This window comes from Spinacia oleracea, chromosome 3 (genome assembly GCF_020520425.1).
Source record: "Spinacia oleracea cultivar Varoflay chromosome 3, BTI_SOV_V1, whole genome shotgun sequence".
NCBI lineage: Eukaryota > Viridiplantae > Streptophyta > Magnoliopsida > Caryophyllales > Amaranthaceae > Spinacia > Spinacia oleracea.
The window spans coordinates 148,588,046-148,602,085 of record NC_079489.1 but is presented as its reverse complement, the minus strand read 5'-3'; the positions used below and the strand labels follow the sequence as shown (position 1 = coordinate 148,602,085).

General features: G+C 33.6%; 1 protein-coding gene across 1 annotated transcript; it reads left to right on the top strand.

Moving 5' to 3' along the window:
- Positions 1-3,309: 3,309 nt before the first annotated feature.
- Positions 3,310-5,411, top strand: LOC110804305 (mitogen-activated protein kinase 3). The gene is made up of 2 exons (XM_022009878.2): positions 3,310-3,886; positions 4,554-5,411. The coding sequence occupies exons 1-2, from the start codon at positions 3,485-3,487 to the stop codon at positions 5,217-5,219; spliced, it is 1,068 nt and encodes a 355-aa protein (XP_021865570.2). The 5' UTR covers positions 3,310-3,484; the 3' UTR covers positions 5,220-5,411.
- Positions 5,412-14,040: the final 8,629 nt, after the last annotated feature.

Below are 14,040 nucleotides of genomic sequence, written 5' to 3'. Positions count from 1 at the left end.
TTGTGGGAAGGTCACCCCGGATGGCAGAGGACTCTGAGCTTGCTCTCCTTGGGATATTACTGGCCTGGAATGAAAGAAGATGTGATGGTCTATACGAAGACTTGTCTCGTGTGCCAACAAGACAAGATTTATAAGCAGAAACCTGGAGGCCTACTAGAGCCACTCCTCGTTCCCACTCGGCCATGGGAGAGTGTGTCAATGGACTTCATCAATGGATTACCGAAAGTGGACCAATTCTGCGCTGCAATGGTAGTAGTTGATCGGTTTTCCGAGTATGCCACCTTTGTGCCGATATGTAGGACATGTGGTGCTGAAGAAACTGATGCTCTGTTCTTCAAGCACATAGTGAAGTATTGGGGGTTGCCGAATAACATTGTCAGCGACAAAGATCCTAGATTCACAAGCATGTTTTGGTCAGAGTTGTTCCAAATGATTGGGTCGGCGCTGAATATGTCGTCAAGTCACCATCCCCAATCGGATGGGCAAACAGAGAGATTCAACGAACTCTTGAAATAATATATGCGTCACTTTGTGAGTGCCAGCCAGAAAGATTGGGTCAGGCCCCTTGACGTGGCACAACTCTGCTTCAATGCTCAGAAAAGTTCTGCGTCCAACACAAGCCCCTTTGAGCTGGTGACAGACCAACAACCCCTTCTACCACACACAGTAGCGGGAACTGAAGATGGAAGAAGCCGTCAAGATCGAGAGTTCACAAAAGAATGAGAACAAAATACTGAGATTTCTCGTGCATACCTGGAACGAGCATCGAACCGCATGAAGAAATGAGTCGATCAAAACAGAAGGCCAATTGAGTTTGATGTGGGAGATATGGTAATGGTGAAGGTGTTACCGGAACAAATAAGGTTCCTTAGAGGCAGAGATCGCAGACTCATCAGAAAATATGAAGGCCCCATCCGCATCACTAAACGGATTGGGAAGAGTGCTTACAAGGTTGAACCTCCTACATGGATGAAGATACATCCGGTGTTCCATGTTAGCAGGCTCAAACCCTAACATCTAGATAAAGAAGATTCTAACAGCAACATCAACACCCGCGCCAACATCAGACTCCGACAGTGCGCAACCACCCCAACTGAAGACTGAGCAGCTTCACCATTTTATTGCTTTCTTTAGTTTCTTTTGTAATTTTGTAAGTCGTCGAGGACGTCGACATCTTTAGTGGGGGAGGATGTTAGAATCCAACCTTCCTAATTACCTTGTACTTTTCTTATTTTCCCTTGTATTTATCTTATCTAAACTTTCTAGGACTTTTCTTTGAAGTTTCTAGGCTTTAGATAAGATTATTATGTTACTGTCATTCGTGTGTTCACTGGTAGTTTTTAGCTAATTCAAAATAAACCTCTATGAGGGGTATGAATCAATACCTCTCACCAGAAGTTGCCTTTGCTTAATCACTAGCGTTGATGTATATCTTTATAGATATTGTGATGTCGCTCATTTCTAAGCTTTCTTGCCTCAACAAAGTCCACCGAACAGATACACTCGCGTCGTCGGCCCCACTTGTGACTGCTGTGCGCACACAAGTGCCCGATCGGCGCCCGCGTCCCTTTCTTGTTGCTAATAGCGCTCATTCTCAGAAACCTTGTTTGCTCGTGCTTCACGAGTCCTTTGAATTCGTACCGAACAAGGCTTGCGCTCCTACCGCCCAATAGGTAGGAGCGCGCCGCCCGATCCTATGCCCAAAACATTCGTACCGTGACACCTTGCATTTGTTCTATGAATATCCTCTCTCTATGCGTGTCAAATTCTAGTATAGGAGACTACTGCTGTCTGTCCAAACTAAGAGCCATGCACTAACGCCTTCCATAAAACTAGACACGTAGAATTAACAATGCCAGCACCACAAAAACAGAAATATGATCCAAATTAACAATTTAACACTAATTAAATCGAATCCCTTTGCAATTAATTCCCAAGAAACACACGTACTTTATAAAGAGGAAAGAATTGACCAAAGATTACCAAAATTAAGCTAAGAAAGTACACCAAAGAAAGTGTCACAAAATGGAGAAAAATAGCAACAACAAACAAAGTGAGCAAAAAAAAAAATCAGAGGAAGCAAATAAGTTAGATGGACTGCCAATTGATACAAGTCCTTATGTGCAATACAAAGATTTGGAAGACTACAAGCAACAAGGTTACGGTACCCAAGGCCACAAGGATGTAACACCAGGCCGTGGTGCCGGTGGCACTGATGCGCCCACCCAATCTGGCGGTGTTCCTGGTGGCTCAGCCACCGACGTCATTAACCAACAAGGTGTTCCGTAAAATGCGGATCGGAGTTATATTACTCTCTTTTTTAATAGACAAAAAGAAAGGATCATATTGAGCCCGCACCTAGCACAAGTTACTTTACTTACATAATTACATTTACATCTATGTATCAATGTATGATATCGTACGTAGACGTACGTGTTAAAATTCGTTTACTACTTTATTGGTTTTAGATTGATTCGATGAGATCTCGACGTACTGGTTAAGATTGAGGTGTGTAAGGTGCTAGATCTTAGGTTCTATAAAATTTCCCTACTCCATTTTAATTTGTACTGTTTTTGTGATCTTGTCTACGGATCATTCGAACCAAAAAAAAAAAAAAATTACTCACTCCGTCTCAGAATACTCGTACCGTTTTGACTGGACACGTTTGTAAATACACCTGAGCTTTAATATCTTTAACTACATATTAACAAAACTTATAAATATTAATATTTAAAAATATATACTCTGTGTTAAGATGAAGTTAATAATATATTATAGACTAATAAAGTAAATTTTGTGAATAGTGCAAAAGTTATAACGGTACGAAGATTTCCGTTGTTTGAATAGTACAAAGGTCATAAAGGTGCGAGTATTTCCGTGAATAGTACAAAAGTCAAAACGGTGTTAGTATTCCCCGACGGATGGCATATTGTTACTATTATAGACGAGTTTGAGCTGAAGTTTTACCTCGAAAAAGCAAACTAGTCTGGTCCAATTAGATGGGCTCTCTATATAGGATGCCCAATGCCATGGCCTATTAGTGAATTACGGATCGTATTTCAACATTACAGTGTACAGCCCAAAATAATGCAATGTGACTTTTCCTATGAATGGGCCGCGATGTGTAGACAGTGTCTAGATAGATAGATGGATTAGGATTAGGATTAGGATTAGGATTAGGATTAGGATTAGGATTAGGATTAATTGAGAATAATCTAAAGGATTAAAATTATAAGATTAGAAAGATCAATTAATTATTACTTTTAATAAATTAATACCCTCAATTAGTAGATTTCGATAATGAATAGGTTTTGTCTAGCTGCGTGAAAAATAAGTCACTCGACTATACCACTATATAAATAAATAACGTAGTTTCTACAAAATAATTTAATTTCCGAATTACTTCCCTTATCTCGTGTTAGGGTTTATTCTTGTTTTAGGGTTTTAATTAAAATTTCCACAAATTAAGTTGAGGGAATTAAAGATGATGAGATTAAACAAGAAGAAGAATAGTAGTTTCAGAGTAGAAGGTAGCTTATTCGAAATTGATGCTAAGTACGAACCAATTGATTATATTGGTAAAGGAAGTTACGGCATTGTTTGTTCTTGTATCAACAAGGATAATAACCAGAAGGTCGCTATAAAGAAGACAATTGATGTATTTTCGAGTCAAGAAGATGCATTGAGGAATTTAAGGGAACTTATTATATTAAGGAATATTCGTCATCATAATGTTGTTCAATTGAAAGATGTTATGATTACTTCTTCTAAGTCTACTTTTAAGGAAGTTTATGCTGTTTATGAATTTATGGATTCTGATCTTCACCGAATTATTCAGTCTCCTCAACCTCTTTCTCCTTATCACTGCCAGTATTTTATGTTTCAGGTACTTTATTTTTACTACTTTCTATTCTATTTAATTCTATTATCTGTTTTAATTAGGGTTGTAGAGTAGTTTATGTTCTATCATCTGTTTTAATTAGGGTTCTAGAGTAGTTTATGTTCTAATGCATACTGTATTATGTTCTCTGTTTTTACTGTTAGAATATGCCTTTGAGTCTGTTAAACCTTTTACTTCTTCAACACGTCTTGCATAGAAGAACTTCTGCATCTGTATTCTATAGTCCAACCCGCTAGCCAGACCAGACCTGAAAAGTGCGGGATGGGTAGCCTAAAATATGGATTTTTAGACCAAAATCCGCCCGGCCCGAAAAGCCCGTTTCGACCTGCACCAAATTTATGGGTATGGGCATGATTCTTTGTGTTAAAGCCCGGCCAGACCCGAATTTTGATCACCTCTACTAAAATGTATATAAACTCTATGTGTCATAACCTTTATGTTCTTTGTTGTATTATGTAATCTGTAGTCCTTTAGATCTATAAAACTTTTATTTCCTTTGCATGTGTTCTTAGTTAATTAACACATTGTTAGAATGTTAGTGTTAGATGTTAACTTTTGTACCTTAGTTTGTGTTAAAATAGAGCATAGAAGAAGTTTATATATAAACTGCATGTACGTTACTAATTGGAGTTTTTTTTTATGCTGTACGTAGTTGTTGGAAGGGCTCAAGTATCTCCATTCAACGAACATAATTCACCGTGATCTAAAACCAGCAAACCTTCTCATTAACGCAAACTGCGACATGAAAATATGTGATTTCGGTCTAGCAAGAACAACTCGAGGCGATCATAGTGGTGAATTTATGACAGAGTATGTAGTAACACGTTGGTACCGAGCACCAGAACTACTCGTATGCAGCAACAGTTATGACAAATCCATTGATGTTTGGTCAGTTGGTTGTATCTTTGCTGAAATACTATTACGCAGACCCTTATTTCCAGGTCAAAATCCCCTCGATCAACTCAAACGTGTCATTGACTTTCTTGGAACCCCTACTGAATCTGATCTTGATTTCATTAACAACTCAAAAGCAATCAAGTTCATCAAAGGACTTCCTTATGCAAAAGGGGTTTGTTGGAAGGCTATGTTTCCTGGTGTTGATTCTTTAGCCTTGGATCTGTTACAAAGAATGCTTGTTTTTAATCCGAGGAAGAGGATTACTATTGCTGAAGCACTTCAACATCCATATATGTCTGATTTGTATGAGCCTGAAGAATGTCCAAGATCTCAGACGACGCTTGATGTTGATATTGATGCTTACGTTGGGGAGACAAAGCTTAGAGATATGTTTTGGAGAGAGATGTCATTTTATAATTAAATAACGTAATTAACTCCAGTTCAATTGTTTTGTGTATTAAATTAACAAGTTCTGTATTTGTTAATTATCTGTGAGCAAGAATGTAGCTTCAGAATTCAGATAAAAGGATGTATATTGACTCCCACGAGTTACTTTTAACTTTCAAGTATATATTTGATAAACATTCTACAATGTATATATCTGTACTTATAGTTTTGAAGTTATTTTAATTTCCAGAAATATGTATCTGTAGTTTAGAACTGCACAAACCGTAAAAAAAAGCTAGCTGCAGAGACTTTGCAGCAGTATTGTTATTTCAGTACATTGGTCTGAAGAATGAAGATTCCCATTCTGTAAGAAACTAACTTATATAGCATGAGAAAAAGAATCAGCAACTTTCTCTAAGAAAGCTTGAACCCAGATTCTGCCATTATTCTCAGCAACTAATCCTACTATATATGTAGGATTTAACTAACAGCTAGTTGACTATGACTAACTGAACTTAACATACTCCCCCTTAAACTGAACTTTGCAAAAGATCAGTTTAATTACATAATTAAATAAAGCCAACATGAAAGCACATCTAGTAGTACTATTTGTGTCATCCAAGTCTCCAGCATAATGACTATCACAAAATCCAAACAACTCTTCCACCTTTGCTGTAAAAAACCCAAAAGTCTGTAGTTCCCACTTCCCAGTAGGTAAAGAAGAAATCCCAGTAGGTAAATAATTGGTAATTTTGCATATGTACTCACCTCAAAACCAGCTAGCTTTAAAGCTTCAAGCCTTCAATTTGTCTCATTTTTTTATTTTATTTTTTTTGTAAAATTACTACTTTTGTGAAGTACTCCCTCCGTTTCTAAATAAGTGTCACTTTTCTATAAATGGTGTTTCCTTATAAGTGTCAACTTTTCACTTTTTAACATACATTTTTCCCACTTTTTTCACTTTTCCATACACTTTTCCCACTTTTTCATAAATCATGATTACTTTGTGATGTTGTGGGTTCTATCTACTTGCCCACTTATTGGGAGATAGTAGATACTGTATTTTTTTTTATCTCTGTTTTTTTGTCAATATTCTTGTGTATATTATGCTGATTAGATGACTAATGATGTCACATATTATATACTAGTACTTTATGTTATAATTTTTTTTTCCCATAGTGTACAATATTTTATAAATTAGCAAAGCACACTTTACATCTTAATTAATTAATAAGAAATAAAACAAATGTTACAAATAGACTTATTGTACATAAATGTATTTTTACATAATCAAATGGTGAACATTTTTTATCAAACCTCTAGTTGTTACCAAATAAGTTTATACAAAATGCTAGTCAAATCTGCTACACAAAAAAGCAATCAGCTAACTGGTAATGCAAAAGTAAATGGCTAAAACTCTAAACTATGTTTACCAAACACGGCTATAAACTAGTACAAAATCAAATTATGCAACAATTAAATCTATAGAAATCGGGACTATGGGTTGTACCTTAAGATTCCATGTATGTGGAAAAGAACTATTAATACTAGTAAATTGGATTCAGGCTTACAATCCAAATTTTGGTAATTATTATCACACAAATAACAACCCAAATATTGTATATCATTTACTAATTAAAAGGGTTTGATATTTTTCTGAAAAAATGAATTGAATTTGAACGTGGGAAGAAATTTACCAATGTCAATTTGGGGATTTTGATGATGGGGTTGTAGGAAGATAAAAGGGGGTGGATGCAGTTGCCGTGAATTTGTAGCACAATTCAAAGAACGTTAAGGATTGTGGATGATAATGGAATATTGTGAATATTTAATTTTATAAAATTAAGAAAATGCATGTGAATTTAATTTGAGCTACTCCTTAAAGATATATAGCTAATTTCAAGTTAAGATATCCTTCAAATTGTTGTTATAGGAAAAAAAATTAAAAAATAAAACGTGAGTAGTAAGAAAATAGGAAAGGAAAACATAAATAAATATTTAATTTTGTAGTTATATTAGTGTCTAGTAAAATAATTATTAAAACAATATATACATAGACGTGTTTTCATACAAGACTAAACTAATTAAAAATAATTATAAAAATAAAAATCCGCTGGGGACATTTTTTACCTACTTACACATAATTGCTTCCATTGTTGAACTCGCGTGATTGAAAACGATAGATTGGATTGGAATTTCTTGGACCATACGTGATTGAAATCTATTGAAATATATCGTACTAGTTTTGATGATTAAAAAAATATATCATTCGTACTTCTTTCAAACTATTGTTATTTATTTGAAACTTATTATCCCCAAAATATTTTATGCCGAGAGTTTATTTGTGTGCTCGACTCATTATATTTAGGCTCATTCGAACTCACTCAATCTTGGAGAGTTTAAAAATTACAAAAAGAATGGCAATTATTTATTTTAGTATGTACAAATATATAAATGTGTAATATAAATGGTCATTCAAATACTATAAATTATAATGTCAATTAAGATCACCTAATGAATATTGTACGTCTTACAAATCTCAAATGAACAATCCATTAAAATACGTTTGTAAAATAGTCTACCATGTCATGTGGCGCTCTCCTCCTTCAATTCAACTATGTGACATTCTATGTCATCCACATATATTCCAAAATCCCAAAATTAAAAACATGTGTATAGTTTAGTCGAACACGATGTTACACAAGTAGTAATGATGGATTTATTTACTCCTTTCATGCCCTTATATTTTGCTTGTGTATATTTTTGTAAAAAATAATAGAAAAAACCTTTCACATACAAGTTTATTTTTTAAAAAAGAAAGATTATACTAAAACATACTAGTGAAACAAGTGTTTTCATACTAAAACAAATATTATACAATTACTAGAAAACTAAAACAAATATTATACAATTACTAAAGTAATTAGAAAATATAAATTGGTTAAGTTGTCAAGTCTAAATGTGCATTGAGATGGTTCAATATGATAAGGATAAGTTTGCACGTAGTTCTAAAAAATTTCAAACATTCATATTTTCATGTACAAGTATATGGCTTATTCATTAACGGGTTGAACTAGGCCATGTTTATTTCACCTTATTTCACTAGCTTATTCTTATTTTAGATCAAATCAGATCATACCAGATCATCATCACTATGTTTTGATCATGCCCACATTAGAAGCGATCTATCTATATCATGTCCATATCATAATCAATATATCCAAACCAGAGCGATCTATCTAGATCATATATGACCAAGTCAGAACCAATATGTCCAAGTCAAAACCGACCTATCCAGATCATGGACGTTCAAATTAGAACCACTATGTGCATGTCAAACATAAAAATGAATTGAGGGGAAAAATTTATACATAGTTCTAAAGAATGTCAAACATTCAGATTTCTATATGACTTATTCATTTGTTCTAAACACAATGTTATACCTCCTCCATTTCTTATTAGATGCCACAATATGGTTTTTGACACGATTCACACAAACTCCTTTGACTTCTTTTTGTGATTTATATTTAAAAACAAAAATATAGCCATGTGAGGTATAATTAGATTCATCTTAATGAATATTTTTTAAATTATAATTTATTCTTATCCATAATTGAAGATATTAATGTTTGAAATCGTGCATTGACAAACGTGCCTAAAATATCGTGTCATCTAAAAAATAAAGGATGAAGTATTGTTGATGGATTTATTAATTCCTCTCATGCCTTTATATTTTGCTTGTTTTTTGCAAAAAGTATTGATGGATTTATTTATTTTTCCACTGGCCTTATATTTTGCTTGTGTATTTTTGTAAAAAGAAGTTTAGAAAAACACTTTGCATATACAAATTTATTGTTTTTACATAAAGATAAACTAAAACATACTAGCAAAACCAGTATTTTCATATTAAAACAAATATTATACTATTACTAAATTAATTCAAAATAATTAGAAATAAAAGTTGGTTGATTTGCTAAGTCTAAATATGTCATTGAGATGGTTCAATACGATAAGGATAACTTTACACGTATTTCTCAAAAGTGTCTTAACGTTATTCATTAAGGGGTTTAAATAAGCTATGTTTAGTTCACCTTATTCTAGGATATTATAGTTACTATGTACTTCACATCAGATCAGACCACATTATAAGATATTCCTTAATCATGTCCAGATTAAAACAGATCTATCAACACCATGTCTAGATTAAAACAGATCTATACACACCATGTCCACATGTCCAAGTCAAAGTTGATTTATCTAGATTACGTACATCCAGGTAAGAACCATTAAGTCCAAATCAAAATCTACCTATCCAAATTATGTACTTTCAAATTATAACCAAGTCAAAAATCTTTAGGGAGCTCTCAAGATTTTAGTACTTTATTCAAGTAGATGATTCTTTCTAATTTTACTTTTTCATACATCATACTAAAAGAAATACTTACAATTTCCAAAAACAATCAAGAAACTATATATATTCTCCATATTAAAATAATTAAGTGTCGCAAAAAAAAAACTCCAATATTATTCAATTTCAATTTCACGTACTTTAAACGTGCTTATAATTCTTCTAAGAAAGTCTAAAAATATAAATTGAGCCCTTATAAATAATCATCCACACTTGTTCAATATCCTCTCATATATAGGTTCCTAAAACTTAATCAAATTGATACCAAAAAAAAAAATGATATCTAAGTTCCAAATATAATCGTATTGTTGGGTAGGCTTCTTCACATTTTTGAAAACCTATCAAACAAAAATAAGAAGTTAGTGAGAGAATAGTAATAAATACAATAAATCTAGCATTCAACCATCTAAAACCAACTACTTAGGTGAGTAAGAGAACCACCAGAACAGAACCGAAGCCATCACAAGTCACAACAACTTGGATCAGACTACATCAACACTGCTGGTATGATGCTGCTTATTAAGACCAAACAATGAGTCAAGGTCATGAAATCAATTGGAAGAGGCCAAGAGGGGGCCAACACCAACTCGATGTAAACCCTTTGGACATTATCAGTTACAGGAATTACAACATAATTGTGCAAAGACCCAATGCAGTCAGCATTAGATGCAAAATACGCAAGATTAACATCATCTAGATAGATTAACGTCATCTAGATAGAAAATAATACCACCCGGGGGAGGGTCTAAAACGTACAAGCTTGATTAAGCAAAACAAAGGACTTTCTTGCGCTTTATTAATACCCTTCTTCTAATTAATTCTATTTCCTTTATTATCAAAAAAAAAGGTTCATGAAATCAGCATTGCTACCAATCTAACAAACTAGCAACTGGAACTAGAAACCAAACATTACAGCAGCCCCCAAATATACTTCAATGTTGCAATATCTAACTTTATAACAATAATTTTGAACATTTGGAATTAATTTTCTGAAAAAATGATACTAAGCTAAGTGAAATGTCAGTGATTGAAATAATTCAAGAATTTAGCTTAATTTTCAAAATTATATGGCACTTCCATAAAGAAAATAAGAAAGGAAGCATACAATGGTTAATTTACAAACCTTCATATCATGCATAGTAAAAGGCTCCTCGTGGATGATATGGAATCGCAACTCGGAGATAGCAGCACGTGGTGTTTTGGTATACCAGTACTACCAGTCCACCACCAACAACATGGAAAACTAGAAGCCTTAAACACTAGCGCAGTTATGAGCGAGCTTTATGATGCAGGCTAAGCACAAATCGACAATCTCTTTTCCAACTGCATTTGACATTTGAATACAATGGAGTGTCAGTTGACTATGGTGAAATATTATGTCTGAATAGCCGATTAATTAATCAGTAATTGAACTTTTAACCTTAGAAATTGAATTCATATACTGATTAACGGTTTCAGAAAAAAAAAATCGATATTCAAATCCACACGCTACTCCGTATCAATCAACAACAGACCCAATCGGAAAAATACAATAAAACCCCAAATTAATTCATAAAAAAATATAAATGAAATAAAACATACCAAATCACTTATTAACGTCGCCCGCCCAACACCGGATTTTATGGTGAAATTCGACCGTCAAAACACTAGATCTGGAGTTTTCATGGACAAACTCGACCATTTGAATACGTATCCGTACCGCGTGACAGAAGTTGGTGTCAGGGTTAGATTTGTTGGGTCGTTTTGGCCGATTTGTATGCCATGACTGGTGGTGGCGGTTGGGGTTCGTTGACGAGGTAGTGGTGTAGGTGGCTTTTCCTTCTTTCGAATGTTCTCTCTCTACAACCTTTCTCCTTCAGTCTCTGCTCTTCCAAGATTTCTTTCTCCTGACCCTCTCCTTGGAATCATCGACATGAGAAAAAAAAATTAAATCAATATTATTTTCAAATTCAAATTTAAATTTGACTTGAAAATTCAGTTGAAAATTTGGGGATGATATGGCAGTGGGGACTGTATAAAAACCAATCAGAAATCAGGGTATATCCACTAGACTTACCCCCAGGGTAAGTATGGGTTTTGCGATACAGTTCTCATTTTTATTAATTACCGCATCACTCTTATAAGTGACACTTATTTAGGAATGGAGGGAGTAATTTTTGACAATTTTGATTTGAAACAATTTATTTTACTTACAAACTTATTTTCTAACATTTTCATCAATTGAGGGACTTTGGGAACCGATTTCCCCTTTCCCTTCTCTCCCACAGCCTCACTTCATAAATAATCTTGCTTGATAAATCGGGTAAGCTATTGACCGATTATTGTACTTTCTCCGTTCATTTTTAATCACAACGTTTGTCTCTTTCACGCATGCTAATACACAACTTTTATCACTAATAATTTTTAATTATATTCAAGCAAAAACTATAAAAAGTTAATATTTTGAAAATACGTATTAAGACGAATTTAACAAGATTTCACATGACTATGTTTTAACTTACGTCTAAGACCCCGAATCTATTCTTTTTTTTTTTTCGAAATCACCAACAATAGTCAAAGTATAATATGTGAATAGTGTTGAAATCACAAACGTTGCGAGTATTAAAAATCGGAGGAAGTATACTACTATTTCATACTCCGTATAAGGATTCAGCATTTTAGGATGTTTCTCCTTACCCATCTTAAAGAACTCTTATCAAAACAGATTATAAGAGCACACACACAACCTTGACATGTAGCTTGGGTCAAGTGACTATTGACAGGGAAAAAATGACTACAATGTTGACAGTGTACGAGGGTCAAAATTTTATTAACTTGACCCGGGTCGCATATGTGACTCAAGGTCAAGTTCCTTAAAATTGAATGTGGGACCGCATGAAGCTGCCACTCGCATAATATTAGTCATTTGCATACGGAATTTTAGGCTTATATTTGATGTATGCATGCAAATATTAATGCATTCGTATTTTCCTCCATGTACTGTATGCATGCATGGAATCAATACTTCATGTTTTTTTTCATGATAACAATCATAAATTAATAGTCAGTTATGTATCAATTTTATTTCATTGTGCTATATATGTATATTTAAGGTTATACGTTACATTTTTATTTATATGTAATATTAATTTAATTTCATTTTGATTTGTTTGTTAGAATTAATAATTGTGTCTGTAGATGAATTTAAAATATAGTATATGTAAAAGTAAAAAAGTTGGTAAAAGAAATTAATGACCTTGAGTCAAGATTGTAGAAGAAAAAGAAGAGATTTAAGTAAGTGGTATGTCAAGTTAGTGGAATATGAGGTGGAAGAAGGAGAAAGATGAGAGATGAATTATTTGTCACTTGACCGAAGGTCAAGGATGCACATGGTCTAAGAGGAAGAATGTGTAGTACGTCAAATGTTGTGTTGTGTCCCAAAAATAAAATATTGGAACGGTAAGGAGGGTCGATAAATAACAAGCCGGCTTACTATGTTCATACCAATCTATCTAATTATATTAAAATAGACACCAGAAATAACACATGTAATTTTCTGGTACAAAGTTTCTCTCAAAAAAATTGTTTATATATATGGAAAAATCTCATCTTTATTTTATTTTTATTTTTCTATAGTTTTTAATAATTGTTTATATACGTAAAAATCAATATTTGAATATAGATTATGAAAATAATTATATTTCATATGCTCGTAATAATTTGGTAAATATGATTTTTGGTAATATTTTAGTCAATTCGTTATACTAATAATGGAAAATATATTAGTATAACGAATATTTTGGTCAAATCAGCTTATCAAACATTTAAAATATGTACTTAGTAGGACATAATACTTAGTAGGACGAAAATTGTATTAGATGATTAAATATGTATGTTCAAGATTTATTAATGATGCAATATTTTTAGATAAATAAATATATATACTTCAGTTAAATACTATTAAAATTGGTCAAATAATGTAAGAATATACATGCATGCACTGAGACCTAATCTAGCTAGTATTTTCAAAAGATTATGTCCATACACGGCCGATGGACCACCAGTATGCCTCTCATGAAAAGTCAGGATTACAACGGGCTCGTGCGATGTCGGGCCAATCTAGCACTACAAAAATTTGTATCATTAATGAAAACCCAATAACGACAGGTCAAAAAATCCCGTCGCAGAAGCCTTTTGCGACGGGGATAACAACCAAATAAAGACGAGAATAACCGTCGCAAATAACTTTTACGACAGGCTAACGATGAGATTTTCCACCAACGACGGCCCCCTTTTATGACGGGTTTACGACAAGAAATCCTACCACTATTAACCTTTCACGACGGGATTTTCCGTCGTTAATGGTACAATTTCTTATAGTGTAGTGTCGACGAAAAAAAAATTGATGTAGATAGTACATATGAGCAGTAGTACATTCTTTACCCTGGGCAGGGGGCAAAGGCGTGCA

What these genes read in the sequence shown, in the direction of transcription:
- LOC110804305 (XM_022009878.2), top strand. Translation starts at nt 3,485, where the DNA reads ATGATGAGATTAAACAAGAAGAAGAATAGTAGTTTCAGAGTAGAAGGT. An exon ending in GCCAGTATTTTATGTTTCAG is followed by an intron (nt 3,887 to 4,553) that starts GTACTTTATTTT and finishes TGCTGTACGTAG; the next exon opens with TTGTTGGAAGGGCTCAAGTA.